Below are 22,459 nucleotides of genomic sequence, written 5' to 3'. Positions count from 1 at the left end.
GACCAATGAGAGTTTTGGGGAATAAACTTTCGAGTGTCAAAGTTTTGAAAGTCTTGTTGGACTCTCAGTTCCCCCTTACTCAAATCTAGCTGTTCAAACGGAGAGGGATTAAAATGAGGAGTGCGGTACTGGTCTAGCGCTATAGTGCTCGACTTATAATGTTTCCCCCCCAAAAATCGAGGACTATTTCACGGCAAGAATCAGCGGGGAAAAGACATGCTGCTGTCAGGAGGGCCACAGGCGTTTTTGACTGCATGCTACAGCGACCCAGAAACGCAGAGGCGGTGAAAACAGAAGAAACCCGATTTCTTCAAGAGTGGCTTGGCCGTGCTTTGCAAACTGGACACAAGCGGCTTCCGACGGAAAGGTGAATAAAATCCGTCAGCAGCAAACTACTAAGTGTCCGAAATGACACACAAAACCTGTTACCAACCAGTTACCGAAAGGTCCAAAAGTTTGTCCTTCTTTCCCCCCCCCCTCCCGCAACATCTCATGCGCATAGAAAGACCAGGTTTGGAAGTGGAAGGGAGACCACAGTTCTGGTGTGGTGGTTAAGAGTGGAGGACTCTAAAATGGCGAACCGGGTTTGATTCCCCGCTCCTCCTCCACATGCAGCCAGCTGGGTGACCTTGGGCTCATCACAGCCCTGATAGTGCTGTTCTCACAGAGCAGTCCTGCCAGAGCTCTCTCAGCTCCACCGACCTCGCAGGGTGTCTGTTGTGGGGAGAGGAAAGGGAAGGCGACTGGAAGCCGCTTTGAGCCTCCTCCGGGTAGAGAAAAGTGGGGCATAAAAACCAATTCTTCACCTTCAAAGGGCCAGGAAATTCAAGGACTGTGTGAGACGTAAAATTCAAACATCGAGAATGGAAATATGTCCATAGATTGTGCACAACAGGAGGAACGGGCGACAACTCCATTTCCTTCATTTAATGCATCCAAGCCTTTAAACCTTACCCTTAAAATGAATTCCCCCCCCCTCCTCCCGGCCTGGGGTATTCATCACCATCATTTGGGTAATCTGCTCCGACACCACAAATGCAAATCTCGAGGCGCAAACAGGCATCATAACCCAACATGAACTCGCCCTCCTCCTCCCCTTTGGCTGCATGAATCATTCTCCTTGTACAATTTGAGGCTTCTGCACAGGCACAGGGGAAGGTTTGGGCAGCTCCGTTAGAGCAGGGGTGGTCAACCTGTGGTCCTCCAGATGTTCATGGACTACAATTCCCAAGAGCCCCTGCCAGCATTCGCTGGCAGGGGCTCATGGGAATTGTAGTCCATGAACATCTGGAGGACCACAGGTTGACCACCCCTGCGTTAGAGGAATGTCAAACGAGCAAGAGTCTAAAGCAAACCTGGGCACAGTTTACAGTAAGAAGCTATTGTCAGCTGTGCCCAGGTCCAAAACAACACTCCAAAAATCACTGAACACGATCCACGTAATAGATTAGACTACTGTAACGTGTTCTAGGTGGTGCGGCCCATGAAGACTGTGCGGTATCGACAACTGGGACAGAACGCTGCAGCCAGAAAGTTGGCGGGAGGGAGTTGTGGGAACGAGATCCTTCCGATTTTGTTCCACCAAAGAAGAAGAGTAGTTGTTTGTATTCCACTTTACTACCTGAAGGACTCCCGAACGGTTTGGGGACCGCCAGACCTCGGGCAGGTTTCCCCTGGCAGCACCCCGAGGGTCGATTTCCATGCCCGGAGACCACAGCCGAAGCTCGGCCAGCCGGAAGAGGCTGAGGAAAGACCAGGCCGTCTTGGAGAGCTGCCTTTCTTATTTTTTAAATGAGTCTCCGGGGCTGCAGAATTTTAATAGATTTGCTAATTTGGTTTCTGCCGCTTATGTAACAGGCACAGTTTCACAACTTGCTTTGAGACGGAAAAGGCATCGGGATAAAATCCAGCCGTCAGTTTCCAAGCTCACGTGTCCCCGTGGCAAAGGACGAGGAAGCGATCGAACGCGCTCGAGAATTCTTTGTTCTCGGATCACAAAGGGACCAGGGCGGCGGCTGCGGTAGGGAAATTAAACGTCCAATTGCTCTGGGTCGCTCGGCGACGATCAGCTTGAACGGCGAGTGGGAAAGCAAGGACAGCAGGCAGGCTACCGAGGGCAGATTAGCCGGATCTGTCCCATTTCTAATAGCCGCTGATGGCTGGGACAGGGGGACGGGGAAGAAATTCGGATGGGAGGAGAGTCGATTCATTGGAACCCTGGTGCTCTAGGCCAGGGGTAGTCACAACCTGTGGTCCTCCAGATGTCCATGGACTACAATTCCCATGAGCCCCTGCCAGCAATGCTGGCAGGGGCTCATGGGAATTGTAGTCCATGGACATCTGGAGGACCACAGGTTGACTACCCCTGCTCTAGGCGGCTTCTGCGGGTTCCATGGACAGCAGAAGTCACAAACTGATGTTCCCGGGGCCCTTGGAAACCATTTCGGTCCTGGCCCCTACCTGAGTTCCCGGAAGAGCTGCGGGCCCTGTCGGAACTCTTGAGGTTCCGCCGGGCTTGTACAACAGAGCTCTTCCACCAGACGTTTGGTTGAAGCTGGGCACGATGAGTACTGGGGAATTTCAAACTCCCCCCCCCTCTCCGGTTCTAGACCTACCGAACTACCCTGCTGTGATCCATACCTGTCGCCCCTCCAGCCCACCAAATCGACGGAAGCTGGGGAGGTCTTTCACTTGCCCCGCCATCTTGTTTTATTGTGTCATATTGCATTCTGTTGTTAAAAAGGTAAAGGTAAAGGTATCCCCTGTGCAAGCACCAGGTCATGTCTGACCCTTGGGGTGACGCCCTCCAGCGTTTTCATGGCAGACTCAATACGGGGTAGTTTGCCAGTGCCTTCCCCAATCATTACCATTTACCTCCAATATTATTCTATTGTTACATTTATTTTATTGGGACAAGATTTGGGGATTTTACTGTAGAGAGATTTTATGGACAATATATTTCATATGTATGCTGTAAACCGCCGTGAGCCAGTTCGCTGGGCGCGGCGATCTGGAAATCAAATTATAAATTAAATAAATAAAAATAAACGAAATACCAGAGCGCGCAAAGCCGGATCTATCCCTGGAAGGCAAAATCACGTGATCCAACTCAATGAAGTGAGCGATGACGGGAAAAGCCTAAATATTTGGGGAACAGAATTTTGAAAAATATTACAACTCGAGGTTTGTACGTAATTTTCCTTGGTCCCACCTTTGAGAAGTTTGCGTCCACTGTTTGAAATTTACTCCAGAGCCAGGGGTAGTCAACCTGTGGTCCTCCAGATGTCCACGGACTACAATCCCCATGAGCCCCTGCCAGCGTTGGCTGGCAGAGGCTCATGGGAATTGTAGTCCGTGAACATCTGGAGGACCACAGGTTGACTACCCCTGAATTAGACCTCTTAGGATGTCTTTGCCACTGAGGAAAATATTTTGAAAGCAGCTGTTACTGGACAGCGCTTTGGGGAAGACTACAAACAAATTTGGGGCGGGGGGGGGGGAAACCTCTTGGCTTCTCCTTCCACCCCCGCCTCTTGTTCCGCCGGACCCGGAAAGCTCCCCGTGAGATTTTTTAATTCAAAGCAAGAGATTCCATAAGCCCTGCCAAGTCCCCAAGAGAACACTGGTTGAAATGCAACCAGGGGGACGGAGGGATTTAGCAGAAGAGGGCAAAGGAGGACACGCCAATCCGGAGAGAGGGAAGGAGGAGCAGATTCAGCAAGCTTATTAGAGTCTCCTCTCTCGATGCTTACAGGCAGACACATCTCGGTGAAGCGGAACTGGCACAGGGAGGACGAGGGTGGGCATGCTGTCAGCGGAAGAGGACGCGAACGGCAAGACAAATGCATGCTTCTGCGTGGCGTAAGGAAGGAGCAGAGAACGCGCCTGCAATTCAAAAGAGGCCTTTCCGCACCCTCATCTTCCAAAATTAGAATTTAACACGTGCACAAAGCGAAAACTGATGAAACCATCGAGTCAAACTCTCTTTCTTCTAGCACAATTGAACCTCTGGAACTCCCTGACACAAGGAAACAGTGTGAATGCACCTTCAGGATTTACTCTTCTCCGTTTCTGAAAAATTTAGGGCGGGGAACGAGCTTTCCTGAGTCACGGCGTCTGAAGAAGTGACTTACACAAGTGCCTTCCCTGCCACCGATTTTGTTAGTCTTGAAGGTCCTCCAGGATTCTTGCTGATACAGACACTCACATGGCGACCCACCACGATCTCTCGCCCTGGAAGGCACCCCATTTAGCTGTGCAGAACGGAAATCCATCCACTTTGTGATAGAAGGACGGGCAGACTCCCATTCTAGCTGTATCTGACGAAGTGAGCCTTGATTAACAAAAGCTCCTCCTTCCCTGCCACCAATTTGGTCAGTTCTCAAGGTGTTCCTGGACTCTGGGTCTTTTCTACTACAACAAACAAACCAACGCAGCCTGGTCTATCTCCATGTGTAGCCTTGAGCTACACAGAATGGAAACCCATCAAGCTCCTCCCCTACCCCCAATTCTATTATTATTATTAACAAGAACAACAACAACAATTCTGTAAAAATGTGCTGCTGGACTCCACTTCTGGAGGTTCTTGAAGCCTGAAGAAGGTTTCAGGGGCTCCTCAACAGCCCAAAAGTTGAGAAAGGCTGGCTTATACCTCGAATAAAACTTTGTTGGTCTTAAAGAACTCTCACCCTTCGTTCTTGGGATGACTCCCTGCTTTTCTTGTTGGCCAACCCAAAATAACCGGGATCGTCTACAGACGGCCAACCAGGACTACAACGAATGTACCTGCATGCTAATTTCCCACCACTTACTTAAATCCAATCTCGACTCTGCTGCCACTTCCTTCCTTCCTGGCAACAAACACGTGCGGGGAAAGCTTGTGCCCAGAACGAAAATTCTTTGTTCTTAAAGGTGTCCTGGGCTCAAATTTCGTTCCGCCGCTTCGGAGCTGCTGAAATTCAGACAGGGTCAGCAGGAAACGGAGCTGTCTGAGATTCGACTTGGCCCCTCGCTGTGCGTTCCCGGTTGGAACGCCTAAATTTAGCCCCGGCGCCTGGCTCTCTGTCGCTCTTCGGGTTCCTGGAGGGACGCAAAAGCAGCCACCCAGAGCTGGTCGGAGAGGTGCGAGGTCCAGTGGCAGAGGGAGCGCCGTCGAGGTCCGGGTTGCTGTCCCGGCAGTTTGTCTCAAAGCTCTGCTCTGCTCCGTGCGAGAACTTGGGGAACGGAGACCCAAGAACAGAGGTGGTTCGGAGTGCTCTTGAAGACACGGACGGCATGGCGACCCCATGCGGTTTTCAAGGCAAGAGAAAAGCAGAGGCGGGTGGCCATTCTCTGCCTCTTCGTGGCAACCCTGGTTCTTTCACGGTGGTCTCCCGTCCAAGTATTAACCTTGTTTGGTTTCCAAGATCCGACAACAACAGTCTAGCTTGGGGCATCCAGGTCAGGGCGAAAGGCATGCGGGGAGAGGGGGGGGGTGTTGCCACTGCCTGCCTCTGCACAGCAACCCTGGACTTCCTTTCTGGTCTTCCACCCGAGTCTTAACCACGGTTCCTCCTGCTTAGCTCCCCAGAGAGCCAGCGTGGCGTGGCGGTTAAAGAGCGGCAGGCTCTGATCTGGAGAACCGGGTTCGATTCCTCAATCCTGCTCCACATATAGCCAGCTGGGTGACCTCGGGCTAGTCACAGTTCTCTCGGAGCAGTTCTCTCAGAGCTCTCTCAGCCCCACCGACCTCCCAAAGGGTCTGTTGCGGGGCGAGGAAGGGGGAAGTGTTTGTTAAGCCGCTCTGGGACTCCTTCAGGTCGTGAAAACCATGGTATGAAAAAGTAGCTCTTCTCCTACGTTGGGCTATCTAGCTGGGGGGAGACAAACAAACCCTCCAGAAATTTTATTCAGTGCTTTTTGGGGGGGCTTCAGCAAACAACCTTCACATACCTGAATGCATACCTTAGGGCAGGGGTGGCCAAACAGTGGCTCTCCAGACATCCGTGCACTACAATTCCCATAAGCCCACGCCAGCATGGGCTCATGGGGATTGTAGTCCATGACACATTGGGTACCCCTGCTCTGAACACTGTTTGACCATTGAAAAAAAAACACTGCACATCAACAGTAACAGGGGCTCCAGTATTAAATACTATCCGAAAGTCACTCACAATTATAAAAAGAAATCACATGTAAACTGAGCAATTTCTATTTAAAGACCCTTAGACATCTAGCAGATGATGCAACATCGGGAGAAATGGCGGCGGTTCGGTGGGAACACGTTCATTTCAGTTCTACTTCCAAGCCTCCCAGCACTGCAGCCACTGGAAGAGCTACCACGGTTAGGCACACAGCGGCCAATACCCCTACTCATTTGCTGGCAAAACAAGGAGAAAGTTTAGCCGTTCCTTCCCAAGGAGGTCAGAACTCAGCCTTCCAAAACAGCTCTTTTCTCCCCGGGGGTTAAGAACATCCGCACAGCGTGCCATCGGAGCGGGCTCGTTCCTGAGCCGAGGCCTCGGGAGATGCCAGAATTTGCAGACAGCTGGCTGGCTAATGAAAAGCGGAAGACGCTCATCAGATTAGCACGGAGCAGAAAATAGAAGACGACACTCAGTGCCATGCTGGCACGCCGCCCGTCAGCTCCCCGTCCTTCAAACTTAGGCGTGCGGATCGTTAAAACAGCAGCCGGGCTGAGACCGGCAAGAAGGGAGAGCCCCAGGAAAGGTCCTGAGTTCAAATTCTGACTAGGCCACAGGTTTCGCTAGACCACCTCGGGTGAGCCTCTGTCCTCAGCAGAAGGCTGTGGCAAGAATTAACGGGAGGACGGAGAGACCGACCCTGCCCAAAGCTGAAAAGGAGAACATGCTTGTCACGTACCATAGGCTGGTCCAGCTGACCAAAAAAGACCCCATCGTAGAGAACTGCTCCATACACATGCGGTGCAAAGAAGTCAGTTTTTATTGAAGGTTTCCGTAAGGCAAAGCAGGACAAAGCATATCAAGAACAGGGACACTGACAGAGACAAGCATGGATGGCCCCACAGGTCTATATATAGAGAGGGACAGTTTAAGCGGGAGATCCAGTTCTCATAGAGGAGGCTTTTGATCGAAAAGGCTCGAATCTAGGAGACATCCAGTCTGTTTCCCCTGCCATCCCTGGCAGTAAATTTCCAACCCCTGCTATGCGAATCAAGGACACGGGTAGATAAGAGAGAGGGAAGGCACAGAAAAAAAGGAAAGGAACGTGGGGGTAGGGAGGGTTGGAGGTCTCTCAGGCCCATTAGAGCCAGTTTGGTGTAGTGGTTAGGAGTGCGGACTTCTAATCTGGCATGCCGGGTTCGATTCTGCGCTCCTCCACATGCAGCCAGCTGGGTGACCTTGGGCCAGTCACAGCACTGATAAAACTGTTCTGACCGAGCAGGAATATCAGGGCTCTCTCAGCCTCACCCACCCCACAGGGTGTCTGTTGTGGGGAGAGGAAAGGGAAGGTGATTGGAAGCTGCTTTGAACCTCCTTCGGGTAGGGAAAAGCGGCATATAAGAACCAACTCTTCTTCTGCTTCTTCTTCTTAAACCTCTAAGTCAACACTCCTGAGAAAATCGGAAGGGCCATTGTGACAGTGCTTGGGAGAGAGTAGTAGTTGCAAAATCCATGGAGCAAAAGGGAGATTGGGGTCAAGCAAACAGTTATATCACATCGTCATCATCTTTATCCTTATAGCCCGCCCTACCCAGATGGCTCAGGGCAGGTAACAACGGGATCCATACATCGATAACATGTATCTCTATCAGGAGTGGAGTTTTGGCTCACGGTCCAGGGCAGAGCCCCCAAATGGCTACCACAGGAGTCAGAGGCAACCCCCCAAATATCAGGGAGTTGGATTCGGCCAACACAAACAAAGTCCAAGAGCACCTTTAAGACCGACAAAGACTGAATCAAGGCAAGAACCTTCGAGTGGATGCACTTTTCGAGGATACGCATAACTTTTAAGGTGCACAGCCAACAAGACACCCTGCCGGGCACAATCGCCTCCTGGGCCGACCCATTTCCTAAAAACATTGGGGGGGGGGGTGCCAGGGAACGGGCTGGGGACCTCCGGATCAAACGTGAGAAATATACCTGGGACCCCGTTCTGATTGCCAAGAAGGTGAATGATTAATCCCTAATAAGAGTGGATGACAGACTCATGATTTTAGCCTTTTGATTTCATTTTTGGCTTTATTACTTTGGGAAATCAACGGCGCAGCTTCTTTGCGTTGAATCGGCTTTGATTTCTGCCTCCCGGGGGGCTCCAGGCGAGTGCATTTTGTAAAAAGGGGGGAAGCTCCATTCACTTGCATTCCCATTTTGCAGTCCCCAGGTAAAAGGGGAATCTTACAAGCAGGGAACAGAGAAGACGGCGTGGGATGCTCAATGTCGACAGGCTGCATCAAACCCTTCCTGGCTCAGCATGCAGCGTTCTCCTTGGGGTTCGGTATCAGAAATGAGGATGTCTCTCTCTGGCTGTATCTCTCCCATGCTGGGAGCGACAGCTGAGCCCCCCCCCCCCAATTTCCCCCAAAAATGTGTCTTCGGAAAACAACAGCCGAGATGAAAGTGTGGTTGGAGTGCCACAAAGCCTGAATCGCTTCAAAATGCAGGCCTAGGATAGGACAAGGGAAGGGGCGCTGTGACAGAATGAACTCTGCAGCTGCTCAGAAACAATGTGCTGAAGAACGGCTGATCTGGGAGAAGAGGCCAGGCTTGCTTTTGATGTGGTGCAGTCAGGAGGAAGGACGGATTCAAGGAGGAGAACCTCCACGTACCGAGCTCTGGTAGCTGAAGGGAACCTCCACGTACCGAAGCAGTCAACCTCTGTATCCCAATACCAGGAGGTGTACATCAAGGGAAGGCCTCGGCCTCTCTGCCCTGTGGCTGGCCCTGCAGAGGAACTGGCTGGCCCCTGGGTGAGACGGGAGGCTGGACTGGAGGGACCCTCCCTGGCCTGACCCAGCAGGGCTCTTCTGAGGCTCTTCTCAGGGGAAGGCCTCGGCCTCTCTGCCCTGTGGCTGGCCCTGCAGAGGATCTGGCTGGCCCCTGGGTGAGACGGGAGGCTGGACTGGAGGGACCCTCCCTGGCCTGACCCAGCAGGGCTCTTCTGAGGGTCTTCACAGGGGAAGGCCTCGGCCTCTCTGCCCTGTGGCTGGCCCTGCAGAGGAACTGGCTGGCCCCTGGGTGAGACGGGAGGCTGGACTGGAGGGACCCTCCCTGGCCTGACCCAGCAGGGCTCTTCTGAGGCTCTTCTCAGGGGAAGGCCTCGGCCTCTCTGCCCTGTGGCTGGCCCTGCAGAGGATCTGGCTGGCCCCTGGGTGAGACGGGAGGCTGGACTGGAGGGACCCTCCCTGGCCTGACCCAGCAGGGCTCTTCTGAGGGTTTTCTCAGGGGAAGGCCTCGGCCTCTCTGCCCTGTGGCTGGCCCTGCAGAGGAACTGGCTGGCCCCTGGGTGAGACAGGAGGCTGGACTGGAGGGACCCTCCCTGGCCTGACCCAGCAGGGCTCTTCTGAGGGTCTTCTCAGGGGAAGGCCTCGGCCTCTCTGCCCTGTGGCCGGCCCTGCAGAGGAACTGGCTGGCCCCTGGGTGAGACGGGAGGCTGGGCTGGAGGGACCCTCCCTGGCCTGACCCAGCAGGGCTCTTCTGAGGGTCTTCTCAGGGGAAGGCCTCGGCCTCTCTGCCCTGTGGCTGGCCCTGCAGAAGAACTGGCTGGCCCCTGGGTGAGACGGGAGGCTGGACTGGAGGGACCCTCCCTGGCCTGACCCAGCAGGGCTCTTCTGAGGGTCTTCTCAGGGGAAGGCCTCGGCCTCTCTGCCCTGTGGCTGGCCCTGCAGAGGAACTGGCTGGCCCCTGCGTGAGACGGGAGGCTGGGCTGGAGGGACCCTCCCTGGCCTGACCCAGCAGGGCTCTTCTGAGGGTCTTCTCAGGGGAAGGCCTCGGCCTCTCTGCCCTGTGGCTGGCCCTGCAGAGGAACTGGCTGGCCCCTGGGTGAGAAGGGAGCCTGGGCTGGAGGGACCCTCCCTGGCCTGACCCAGCAGGGCTCTTCTGAGGGTCTTCTCAGGGGAAGGCCTCGGCCTCTCTGCCCTGTGGCTGGCCCTGCAGAGGAACTGGCTGGCCCCTGGGTGTGACGGGAGGCTGGACTGGAGGGACCCTCCCTGGCCTGACCCAGCAGGGCTCTTCTGAGGGTCTTCTCAGGGGAAGGCCTCGGCCTCTCTGCCCTGTGGCTGGCCCTGCAGAAGAACTGGCTGGCCCCTGGGTGAGACGGGAGGCTGGACTGGAGGGACCCTCCCTGGCCTGACCCAGCAGGGCTCTCCTGAGGGTCTTCTCAGGGGAAGGCCTCGGCCTCTCTGCCCTGTGGCTGGCCCTGCAGAGGAACTGACTGGCCCCTGGGTGAGACGGGAGGCTGGACTGGAGGGACCCTCCCTGGCCTGACCCAGCAGGGCTCCTCTGAGGGTCTTCTCAGGGGAAGGCCTCGGTCTCTCTGCCCTGTGGCTGGCCCTGCAGAGGAACTGGCTGGCCCCTGGGTGAGACGGGAGGCTGGACTGGAGGGACCCTCCCTGGCCTGACCCAGCAGGGCTCTTCTGAGGGTCTTCTCAGGGGAAGGCCTCGGCCTCTGCCCTGTGGCTGGCCCTGCAGAGGAACTGGCTGGCCCCTGGGTGAGACGGGAGGCTGGACTGGAGGGACCCTCCCTGGCCTGACCCAGCAGGGCTCTTCTGAGGGTCTTCTCAGGGGAAGGCCTCGGCCTCTCTGCCCTGTGGCTGGCCCTGCAGAGGAACTGACTGGCCCCTGGGTGTGACGGGAGGCTGGACTGGAGGGACCCTCCCTGGCCTGACCCAGTAGGGCTCTTCTGAGGGTCTTCTCAGGGGAAGGCTTCGGCCTCTCTGCCCTGTGGCTGGCCCTGCAGAGGAACTGGCTGGCCCCTGGGTGTGACGGGAGGCTGGACTGGAGGGACCCTCCCTGGCCTGACCCAGCAGGGCTCTTCTGAGGGTCTTCTCAGGGGAAGGCCTCGGCCTCTGCCCTGTGGCTGGCCCTGCAGAGGAACTGGCTGGCCCCTGGGTGAGACGGGAGGCTGGACTGGAGGGACCCTCCCTGGCCTGACCCAGCAGGGCTCTTCTGAGGGTCTTCTCAGGGGAAGGCCTCGGCCTCTCTGCCCTGTGGCTGGCCCTGCAGAGGAACTGACTGGCCCCTGGGTGTGACGGGAGGCTGGACTGGAGGGACCCTCCCTGTCCTGACCCAGCAGGGCTCCTCTGAGGGTCTTCTCAGGGGAAGGCTTCGGCCTCTCTGCCCTGTGGCTGGCCCTGCAGAGGAGCTGGCTGGCCCCTGGGTGAGACGGGAGGCTGGACTGGAGGGACCCTCCCTGGCCTGACCCAGCAGGGCTCTCCTGAGAGTCTTCTCAGGGGAAGGCCTCGGCCTCTCTGCCCTGTGGCTGGCCCTGCAGAGGAACTGGCTGGCCCCTGGGTGAGACGGGAGGCTGGACTGGAGGGACCCTCCCTGGCCTGACCCAGCAGGGCTCTTCTGAGGGTCTTCTCAGGGGAAGGCCTCGCCCTCTCTGCCCTGTGGCTGGCCCTGCAGAGGAACTGGCTGGCCCCTGGGTGAGACGGGAGGCTGGACTGGAGGGACCCTCCCTGGCCTGACCCAGCAGGGCTCTTCTGAGGGTCTTCTCAGGGGAAGGCCTCGCCCTCTCTGCCCTGTGGCTGGCCCTGCAGAGGAACTGGCTGGCCCCTGGGTGAGAGGGGGGGCTGGACTGGAGGGACCCTCCCTGGCCTGACCCCGCAGGGCTCTTCTGAGGGTCTTCTCAGGGGAAGGCCTCGGCCTCTCTGCCCTGTGGCTGGCCCTGCAGAGGAACTGGCTGGCCCCTGGGTGAGACGGGAGGCTGGACTGGAGTGACCCTCCCTGGTCTGACCCAGCAGGGCTCTTCTCGGGGTCTTCTCAGGGGAAGGCCTCGGCCTCTCTGCCCTGTGGCTGGCCCTGCAGAGGAACTGGCTGGCCCCTGGGTGAGACGGGAGGCTGGACTGGAGGGACCCTCCCTGGCCTGACCCAGCAGGGCTCTTCTGAGGGTCTTCTCAGGGGAAGGCCTCGGCCTCTCTGCCCTGTGGCTGGCCCTGCAGAGGAACTGGCTGGCCCCTGGGTGAGACGGGAGGCTGGAATGGAGGGACCCTCCCTGGCCTGACCCAGCAGGGCTCTTCTGAGGGTCTTATCAGGCAAAGGCCTCGACCTCTCTGCCCTGTGGCTGGCCCTGCAGAGGAACTGGCTGGCCCCTGGGGGAGACGGGAGGCTGGACTGGAGGGACCCTCCCTGGTCTGGCCCAGCAGGGCTCTTCTGAGGGTCTTCTCAGGGGAAGGCCTCGGCCTCTCTGCCCTGTGGCTGGCCCTGCAGAGGAACTGGCTGGCCCCTGGGTGAGACGGGAGGCTGGACTGGAGGGACCCTCCCTGACCTGACCCAGCAGGGCTCTTCTGAGGGTCTTCTCAGGGGAAGGCCTCGGCCTCTCTGCCGTGTGGCTGGCCCTGCAGAGGAACTGGCTGGCCCCTGGGTGAGACGGGAGGCTGGAATGGAGGGACCCTCCCTGGTCTGGCCCAGCAGGGCTCTTCTGAGGGTCTTCTCAGGGGAAGGCCTCGGCCTCTCTGCCCTGTGGCTGGCCCTGCAGAGGAACTGGCTGGCCCCTGGGTGAGACGGGAGGCTGGACTGGAGGGACCCTCCCTGGTCTGACCCAGCAGGGCTCTTCTGAGGGTCTTCTCAGGGGAAGGCCTCGGCCTCTCTGCCCTGTGGCTGGCCCTGCAGAGGAACCGGCTGGCCCCTGGGTGAGACGGGAGGCTGGACTGGAGGGACCCTCCCTGGCCTGACCCAGCAGGGCTCTTCTGAGGGTCTTCTCAGGGGAAGGCCTCGGCCTCTCTGCCCTGTGGCTGGCCCTGCAAAGGAACTGGCTGGCCCCTGAGTGAGACGGGAGGCTGGAATGGAGGGACCCTCCCTGGCCTGACCCAGCAGGGCTCTTCTGAGGGTCTTCTCAGGGGAAGGCCTCGGCCTCTCTGCCCTGTGGCTGGCCCTGCAGAGGAACTGGCTGGCCCCTGGGTGAGACGGGAGGCTGGACTGGAGGGACCCTCCCTGGCCTGACCCAGCAGGGCTCTTCTGAGGGTCTTCTCAGGGGAAGGCTTCGGCCTCTCTGCCCTGTGGCCGGCCCTGCAGAGGAACTGGCTGGCCCCTGGGTGAGACGGGAGGCTGGACTGGAGGGACCCTCCCTGGCCTGACCCAGCAGGGCTCTTCTGAGGGTCTTCTCAGGGGAAGGCCTCGGCCTCTCTGCCCTGTGGCTGGCCCTGCAGAGGAACTGGCTGGCCCCTGGGTGAGACGGGAGGCTGGACTGGAGGGACCCTCCCTGGTTTGACCCAGCAGGGCTCTTCTGAGGGTCTTCTCAGGGGAAGGCCTCGGCCTCTCTGCCCTGTGGCTGGCCCTGCAGAGGAACTGGCTGGCCCCTGGGTGAGACGGGAGGCTGGACTGGAGGGACCCTCCCTGGCCTGACCCAGCAGGGCTCTTCTGAGGGTATTCTCAGGGGAAGGCCTCGGCCTCTCTGCCCTGTGGCTGGTCCTGCAGAGGAACTGGCTGGCCCCTGGGTGAGACGGGAGGCTGGACTGGAGGGACCCTCCCTGGCCTGACCCAGCAGGGCTCTTCTGAGGGTCTTCTCAGGGGAAGGCCTCGGCCTCTCTGCCCTGTGGCTGGCCCTGCAGAGGAACTGGCTGGCCCCTGGGTGAGACGGGAGGCTGGACTGGAGGGACTCTCCCTAGTCTGACCCAGCAGGGCTCTTCTGAGGGTCTTCTCAGGGGAAGGCCTCGGCCTCCCTGCCCTGTGGCTGGCCCTGCAGAGGAACTGGCTGGCCCCTGGGTGAGACGGGAGGCTGGACTGGAGGGATCCTCCCTGGTCTGGCCCAGCAGGGCTCTTCTGAGGCTCTTTTCATAATATTCTCCCCGCTGTCAGCAACCTGCAGTGCTGGGAGACCAATTCCCCCGGAACTCTCCTTCCGCTCTAAAATTAAAAACCAGAAAAAGCGGTTCCAAACAACTCTTCCCGTCAAATCCGGCAACCGCTGGGGCTTCGTTTGGCTCTTAAGAGCCTGTCGAGCCAGCATGTTCAGCTCTCCCCTCCCCTGCCACAAGATATGAGATAAGAAAGGCCGCCACCCGCACCATGTCCGAGCCAAAAGCAGTAAGCAAAAAAATGCCCAGATAAACGGATCCCGTTCACTCCTGGCGTCTGTCCTCCCCTCCCAAGTACCAGGCCGGAAGACAGAGGCCGGCACAGCGAACCCCCCTCCCTCCCAGCCCAGCAGGGACAATTACTGCTTCATGAATAAGTGATAAAGTACATGGGAGAAGCCCGGAAGCAGCTTGGCCACACGCTGCTCCGATCCTGACCCGCCACCCCCCCCACACAGCGGAGGCCGGATGTGCAGTCCTGCGGGGAGGGGGGGTCAGTGGGTTACGCCGACATTCATGAAGACATCGCTACTGTGCAAAACCTGGAGATGTTTGCCAAGGACGTAGGACAATATTGTCTGTTATAACAGAACGTGGTGACACGTCTTTTGCGTGTCCGTACTGGGCTCCATGGAACGCAGAGGGAATGGCCGTACAGAGGAGGAGGATAGGCCTTTAGACCCCACTTTTCACTACCCGAAAGAGTCTCAAAGCGGCTTCTAATCCCCTTCCCTTTCCTCTCCCCACAACAGACGCCCTGTGAGGGAGGGGAGGCTGAGAGAGCCCTGAGATTACTGAAGAAGAAGGAGAAGAGTTGGTTCTTAGATGCCACTTTTCTCCACCCGAAGGAGTCTCAAAGTGGCTTCCATCCGCCTTCCCTTTCCTCTCCCCACAACAGACACCTGTGAGGAAGGTGGGGCTGAGAGAGCCCTGAGAGAACTGTTCTATAAGAACAGCTCTAACAGGACTGTGACTGGCCCAAGGTCCCCCAGCTGGCTGCATGCGGAGGAGGAGCAGGGAATCAAACCTGACTCGCCAGATTACAAGCCGCCGCACTTAACCACGACACCAGTCTCTGGGGGACTGGAGTCCTCCCCAAATACAGAACGAGCTATTCCCAAATGCTAGCATTCAAGGGCATCCAATGAAGCTGATGAACCAAAGATTTGGGACAGACAAAAGGAAATACTCCTTTACACAGAGAGGGATTCAAATTGTAGAAATCGCTGCCAGAGGACATAATGATGGGCATACACACAAACAGATTTCCCGGAGATTAGCTAGATAAATCTATCAGTGGCCCCTGTGGGGAACCTCCACATTCAGAGGCAGTCAATCTCTGTGTCAGGAGGCAACATCTGTCTGCCTTCAGCAGCAGAAAAGAGGAGTTTGGTAGCACATTGAAGACGAATAAAGCTTGTAGCTGGGGAGGTGCTTTTGTGAGCCCTTCTCACTAGAAGCATCTGAGGAAGTGAGCAGGGACTCCCAAAAGCTCCCCCACCACCACCACCACCACACACACACCAATTCTGGCAGGCTTGAAGGTGCTACTGGACCTTTTGCTGTTTTCAACTGCTGCAGACAGACGAACGCTTCCACCCATCTGGATCGACCTCCACGGGAGACATCGTGTTTAACTGTACAGAATGGGAGCCCATCTCCATGGGATAGAAGAGTTTTGCCGGGCACGCCCAGATTGGCCCATGCAGGCGGAAGCACAGACCGGACACCCGGACGTGTCCCAGACAGTGCTCCGCCCATAGTGGCTTTTCAGAAATATTAGAACTACCCATGGTAAAGATGTGATATTTATACTAGTACTTTTTGAACTTTAGGACACAACCACTGACGAAAAGCCATTGAAAACGGCATTTCATCTGGAAACCGTTACGGTTGGTTCTTTATTTGCGATTAAAGATTGGAAAAAACAGATGGTCAGACTGTTAATTTATTTGGGAACTTGTATAAACTCCATCTCCATGGGAGACAAAAATCCAACAATAAATAAATTAATATCCTTATCCATTGTTATTCCTCTATATATTTGTGAAACAGCCTAGGGGGTGGGACGTGTCTGCCTGTCCAAGTTAGAATAGGGCCAATCAGGGTACAGCCAGCTTTGCCCTCATTGGCCCTGCCCCTGCAGCTCCCGCCCTCTGTCCCTAGACTCTAGCCTCTTTGCTCTCAGACACCTCAGTGCCTGGAGCCAGCAGTAAGTAAGGGGAGAGGGCCCTGGGCAATGGTTCCTGGTGAAGGGCTTGCTAACAAGGGCATCTTGGCCTGCTAGGCTGGGCCTGATCACGAGGGCCTCTTGGCCTGCTAAGCAGGGCATACTGATGAAGGTCTCCTGGCCTGCTGACTGCCTGCTAAGGATCTCTGACCAAGACCTGCTAACGAGCTGCCCAGTCCCCGCCTGCCCCATTTGATCCAGGTGCAAGCAACAGCCCAAAGCCACCTTAAGCTGCTTGGCCAGGAGCGGGGACCCTTTCTTAAGAACAGGCTTTGAAGCTAGTATATATATAACTGGACAGAATGGGAACCCATCCACCTTACGATATAAGGACAGAGGGACTCTCATTCTGGCTGTATCTGAAGAAGTGAGGAGCGACTCATGGAAGCTCCTCCCCTGCCACAAATTTGGTGGGTCTTGAAGGTGCTCCTGAACTCTGGCTCTTCCCGTCGGTTAAAGAGCGAGGTCAGCCCGGGTCAAAACAAAATGCAGACCCCTCAACGGAATGGACCTCTGAGCGCCTAAAAGTGCTGGAAATAACTCTGGGGATGCAAAACGCCCTGGGATTTATACATAAGTGCGGACGGTCTCTGGAGAGGCACGAATCCGGAGTATATTTATCCCGTGCCGCTGAGAAGTGCCACTGCGATCCGAAGGATGACACCGAAACACGCCTGGCCTTCCGGGAAAGGTGCTCTGGCAACGTGCCCGGAGCAGAAACCACTTATCCGAACGTCTCCATCTCCAGCAGAAGGTTTCTTGGCCAGGCAAAACAGCCTCCCCTCGGCCTGGCTTCCGCCGCTCCATGCAAAGTGTTGGGGCGGCTGCCAGAGCCTTTGAGCACACCGAGTGACTCTCCGGGCTGAAAATATGCAAATCGTATTTCCCGGCAGACTCAGAGCAACGCTTTTAGGAAACAGGCAGCAGCGGCTGTGTTGGGCCGAAAACACCCAAGAAGGTACTCGGAAATGCGTTAAGGGGAGGTGTTTAAAGAGCTCCCAGCCTGGTCGCCTTTGGCGAGTCAAAAACAGCCTCCAGGCGATCAGGCAGGGAAACGGAAGGAAAGCCGGTCATTGTGTCGTCCCCCCCGCCCCCAAGAGGATAATCTTGAAGGAAACTAGGGCTCTCCAGAGGGCCGTGGACTGCAATTCCCATGAGCCTCTGCCAGCACCATGCTGCAGGTAGCCCACGGACCTCTGGAGAGCCACGGTTTGGCAACCCCTGCCATATACGGTGCGACAATGTAAACAAGGATGTGGAAAGTAAAAAGACTGGAACAAACCTCACCTGGCTTGCGAGCAATTAGCAGTGAATGAGGCATTACATCCAGGAGGAGGAAGAAGTCCCTTGTGCAGTTCTTAGTTGTGGAAATACACACAGCTATAAATATGCCCTCTTTCACCAAGTCCCGGCTCTAACCACCCACCTGCCGATTATCCTTGTGCCGTGCCCTTCTTCCAGAAGCCGAGGCTGGCCCGCACAGCTCTCCCTTTGCCACTGAGTCTTCCTAAGAACCCTGCGAAGTAGGTCGGGTCGAGAGGAAATGGTTGGACCAAAGTGACCCAAGGAGATTCACGGCAGAACATGATGGGATGCTCGGTTCTCACCTCAGCAAGCGTCATTTAACCCAGAGGTAGTCAACCTGTGGTCCTCCAGATGTCCATGGACTACAATTCCCATGAGCCCCTGCCAGCAAACGCTGGCAGGGGCTCATGGGAATTGTAGTCCATGGACATCTGGAGGACCACAGGTTGACTACCCCTGATTTAACCCAGGGTCCCCAACAGGTGCCCAGGAGGAAACAAGCAGAAATACTCTCGGCTGAGCCTACCTCACAGGGGTGCTGTGTAGCTGTAAGCCACATACCATGCCCCGAGTTTCTTGGAGGGAGGGTGGGATGAAACGGGAAGAAAACGAATCCTGCAAACAAAGAATGATTCACACCCGACGGGAACGCTGCTAACAGCTCTATTAAAGGAGTTTTTAAAAAGTCACTGAAGTTTGCTGGCGCTTCCCTCCTGGCTCCCGCTGCAAAGAATCACATATGCTCAGATTATGCAGTGGCGGTGCCAAGCCCACACACTGATTCAGGAGAGGGTGTGCTGCCCGTTGGGCGACAGAGGCTAATTTACTTCTTAACAAACAAACAAAAAAGTGTGTCAAATTTACCAAGTGGAATTTCAAAGCTCCAGCTGAGGTGATAAGAACAGATCAGAAGGCACGAAAATTCCAACTTTAAAGGACGCTGATCCGAAAATTCCCCAAACAGAATAACGAGGCCTTTACCTTTGGTTGTATCTTATTATACCATTAGTGTGTAAAATCTCTGCTCCACTTAATATATTTATGGTAAGGCCTTGGAGGAGGAGCCTGTCTCATGGCTTAAGTGCCACTCACCGCTTAACACCCACTCAGGGCGGCTGTCCCGCCCCTCAGTGCCTCCTCCTCCTCCAACCGGCTCGCCTGTCTGTCCAACGGCCAGCCAATCGCCACCCCCACCCCTGATCACCCCCTCCCACTTCCCTCCGAGGCTCGGAGGCTGCATGAGAGCTTCCCATCCGCAAAGAGACCATCCTCAAAGTTCTTCCTCCCCACCCCCCAACCTAGTGCACATTATATTCGTGAATGCAACGGGCTTGGCCCCCAGTGTATATAAAACAGAAATTTACTGTCTCCGTTGTGTCTCTACACTGGGTTAATCATCTTCACTACGTCAATTTTGTCCGCTGTATTTCCTTTTGCTTTACTGGCAAAGGAAATCGGCAGCCGTTCATCTTTAAAGCTTCACGGAATTTTTTAAGAAGAGTCGGAGGTATTCTCACATCTCCCTGCGTTCTGTTTGATCTTTTCATTGCTCGTTGCAGATTTTAGCTCAGAGGCAAAATCCAAAGGTGCCCGCCCTGCTGTCCCAATCCGTCCCGTACCCGCTGGAATTTTGCTTTCAGGCAAGGGGCAGCCAATCCAAAAAGACAAGAAATGGTTATTTCAGAGGTGCAAGGGGGCTTTGGAGGCAGGCTTGCCTCTCATTAGGGTTCCCAATTCAACATTCATAGAAACCAGAACTGGAAGGGACCTAGATCCATAGAATCGTAGAATTATAGAGTTAGAAGGGACCTCCTGGGTCATCTAGTCCAACCCCCTGCACTAGGCAGGACACTCACAACCCTCTCGCTCATCCCCTGTCACCTGCCACCCCCTTGAACCTTCACAGAATCAGCCTCTCCATCAGATGGCTCTCCAGCCTCTGTTTAGAAATCTCCAAAGATGGAGAACCCACCACCTCCCGAGGAAGCCTGTTCCACTGAGGAACCGCTCTGACTGTCAGGAACTTCTTCCGGATGTTTAGATGGAATTTCATCCCATTGGTTCTGGTCTGTCCCTTCTTCCGGATTTTTAGGCAAAAATTCTTTTGAATTCATATCAACCCTTCAGTTCTCGGGCAACAGAAAACAACTCTGCTCTATCCTCTCTGCGGCATCTTTCCAAGTACTACAAGATGGCTGTCCTATTACCTCTTTGTCATCTTTTCTCCAGACTTGTTGGAAACCGAGAGCAGCCCATCCACAAAAACACGGTTGACGTGGGCCTGTCCAGACTAAAGCCCCAACACCCGGCAAGGAGATCTGCACAAATCCTACAATCCCAATCTAGGGCAGGCATCAATGGGGCCTCCATAAGACGATAAACACAGACGAGAGGCCCTGTACAGCATGGAAGACAGATGATAGACTAGAAACAGATTTGGGTTGAAATACCAGGTCACGAAGCGATTGTGGTGCAGCCCACCAGACTATTTTCAATCAGTCACAAGAATGCGAGAGTCGCACTTTCCAGGGAGATGTGACGGAGCTCTTTGTACCTTCCCTGGCTGTGATTGAGTTGACTGAAAACATAGAATCAAGGGTGAGCTGCCTAATCTGTCTGTACAACCAGCGTACCTACTTGGCTGCATATTTCATATTATTAAATGCTTCCTGTGTAGTAACTCTGCTGTATGATAAATAACTAAATAATTGAGAGAGAGTCCTGCTCTCCACCTGCCAGCCCCAGAGGAAACCACCTTGTTATGGGTCGCTAAGGAACTACCTCCCCCCTTCTGAAAGCCCTGCAGAGAGGCATGGCTCTGGTTACTTATCGGGGCCGTCAGGTACACAAAGGACCCATTGAGAGGCGGCAGAAGAGACAAGGGCGTCCTCTGTTACCGACGGAAAGGAAATACGAACCCAGCCTGTCCAAGGAGAAGAGCTCGGGCTAGGTGATAAAGGAGGCCCACAGATTGGGAAATCAAACATCCAAGGTCCCGCCAGGAAGAAACATGGCGCCCTTTGAGAGGCAGCGTGGTGCAGTGGTGAAGAACGGCAGCCTCTAATCTGGAGAACTGGGTTTCGTTCCCCGTTCCTCTTCCACAGGCCACCAGCTGGGTGACCTTGGGCCAGGGCCAGTTCTCTCAGGGCTCTCTCAGCCCCACCTCCCTCACAGGGTGTCTGTTGTGGGGAGAGAGAAGGGAAGGCAATTGGAAGCCCCTTTGAGACTCCTTCGGGTAGAGAAAAGCGGCATCTAAGAGCCAACTGTTCTTTTTCTTCAGTAATCTCAAGGCTCTCCCAGCCCCCCCTCCCTCACGGGGGGTCTGTTGTGGGGAGAGGAAGGGAAGGCGATTGGAAGCCCCTTTGAGACTCCTTTGGGTAGAAAAAGCGGCATATAAGAACGAATTCTTCAGTAATATCACGGCTCTCTTGGCCCCACCTCCCCCACGAGGGGTCTGTTGTGGGGAGAGGAAGGGAAGGGGAATGTAAGCTGTTTTCAGGTTCCTTCAGGTACTAAAAATAAGGGTATAAAGCCGGATGTGACACCTGAGGCCTAGGAACAAAGCAGCATCCACTTTCACCCTGGGAGGTGTCAGAAACATTGCACTGCAAATATTCACCTTTTGAGTGCAATTCCAAATGAGAGGAGGAAGGAGATTGAATAGGATTGAAAATTATTTAGCACGTTTACCAGCGCTCACAACTCCGCAAGCAAAGACGGCACCAGGTGAAAAGAAAGACGGTCTTCGGGACAAAATTCAGCACTAACGCATCCCAGGGGCCCTTGGCCGTCGCGTTTCTCCTCCCCTAATCTTCCGCCGCTCCCATTGCGGGGCAGTTTGCTGCTTCCCCTCTGCGGCACCAGCCCGCAGCTCCAAAACGGCGGCGGCAAGGCCAAGACGGGACGTCCCGGCCGACTTACCTTCGTGGTGTCGTCATGTGACCGCTGGTATCGTTTCCACCGGCAACCGTAAATCCCGGTCAAGCACGACAAGCATAGCTGTGGCTCGTAGTACTGCAATGGCTGGTGCTTCACCATGCTCCTCCAGGCGGCGTCACCAGCGCGCTCTCAGACGTCCATGAGGCCCTCGGTGCCCCCTGCAAGGAGGAAGGGGAGACGGGGTTATCGAAGCTCCCCTGCACCCGTTCGCCACGCGAATAAACAAGTGATCCACGCCCTGCACGGAATCCGCACAATTTATTTAATTACATTATTTTATTTTATTTTAGATTTCTATACCGCCCTTCCATACAGCTCTGGACGGTTTACATAGAATCATAGAATCCTAGAGTTGGAAGGGGCCGTAGAGGCCATCTAGTCCAACCCCCTGCTCAACGCAGGATCAGCCCAGGGCATCCTAAAGCATTCAAGAAAAGTGTGCATCCAACCTTTGCTTGAAGACTGCCAGTGAGGGGGAGCTCACCACCTCCTTAGGCAGCCTATTCCACCGCTGAACTAGAATCATAGAATCATAGAGTTGGAAGGGGCCACACAGGCCATCTAGTCCAACCCTCTGCTCAATGCAGGATCAGCCCTAAGCATCCTAAAGCATCCCAGAAAAGTGTCTATCCAACCTTTGCTTGAAGACTGCCAGTGAGGGGGAGCTCACCACCTCCTTAGGCAGCCTATTCCACTGCTGAACTACTCTGACTGTGAACATTTTTTTCCTGATATAGAATCATAGAGTTGGAAGGGGCCATAGAGGCCATCTAGTCCAACCCCCTGCTCAACGCAGGATCAGCCCTAAGCATCCTAAAGCATCCAAGAGAAGTGTGTATCCAACCTTTGCTTGAAGACTGCCAGTGACATCATGGGGTAAACATCGCGACAAATTCATAGCCATTATGCCCAAGCAGGGCCATCAAGGCAGCTAACAATTATCAACAAGGCTCCATAGAAATTCCAAGGTGATTTTCCCAAGACTTCTTTTCCACCTTGTTACCCCTAAC

The 22,459-nt window shown here is 55.4% G+C and overlaps 1 protein-coding gene across 4 annotated transcripts in view; it reads right to left on the bottom strand.

Annotated features, from left to right (window-relative positions):
• Positions 1-22,459, bottom strand: part of GDPD5 (glycerophosphodiester phosphodiesterase domain containing 5) — a 119,212-nt gene that overhangs the window by 48,059 nt on the left and 48,694 nt on the right. For all 4 annotated transcript variants that reach the window (XM_077341237.1, XM_077341236.1, XM_077341239.1 and 1 more), the window contains exon 2: positions 21,432-21,607. In XM_077341237.1, coding sequence (XP_077197352.1) covers positions 21,432-21,548 — 117 coding nt within the window. In that variant the 5' untranslated portion in view covers positions 21,549-21,607. The remainder of the gene's footprint in view (positions 1-21,431; positions 21,608-22,459) is intronic.

Source organism: Paroedura picta, chromosome 6, assembly GCF_049243985.1.
Source record: "Paroedura picta isolate Pp20150507F chromosome 6, Ppicta_v3.0, whole genome shotgun sequence".
NCBI lineage: Eukaryota > Metazoa > Chordata > Lepidosauria > Squamata > Gekkonidae > Paroedura > Paroedura picta.
The sequence above is the reverse complement of the archived record's forward strand: the minus strand, read 5'-3'. Positions and strand labels throughout refer to the sequence as shown.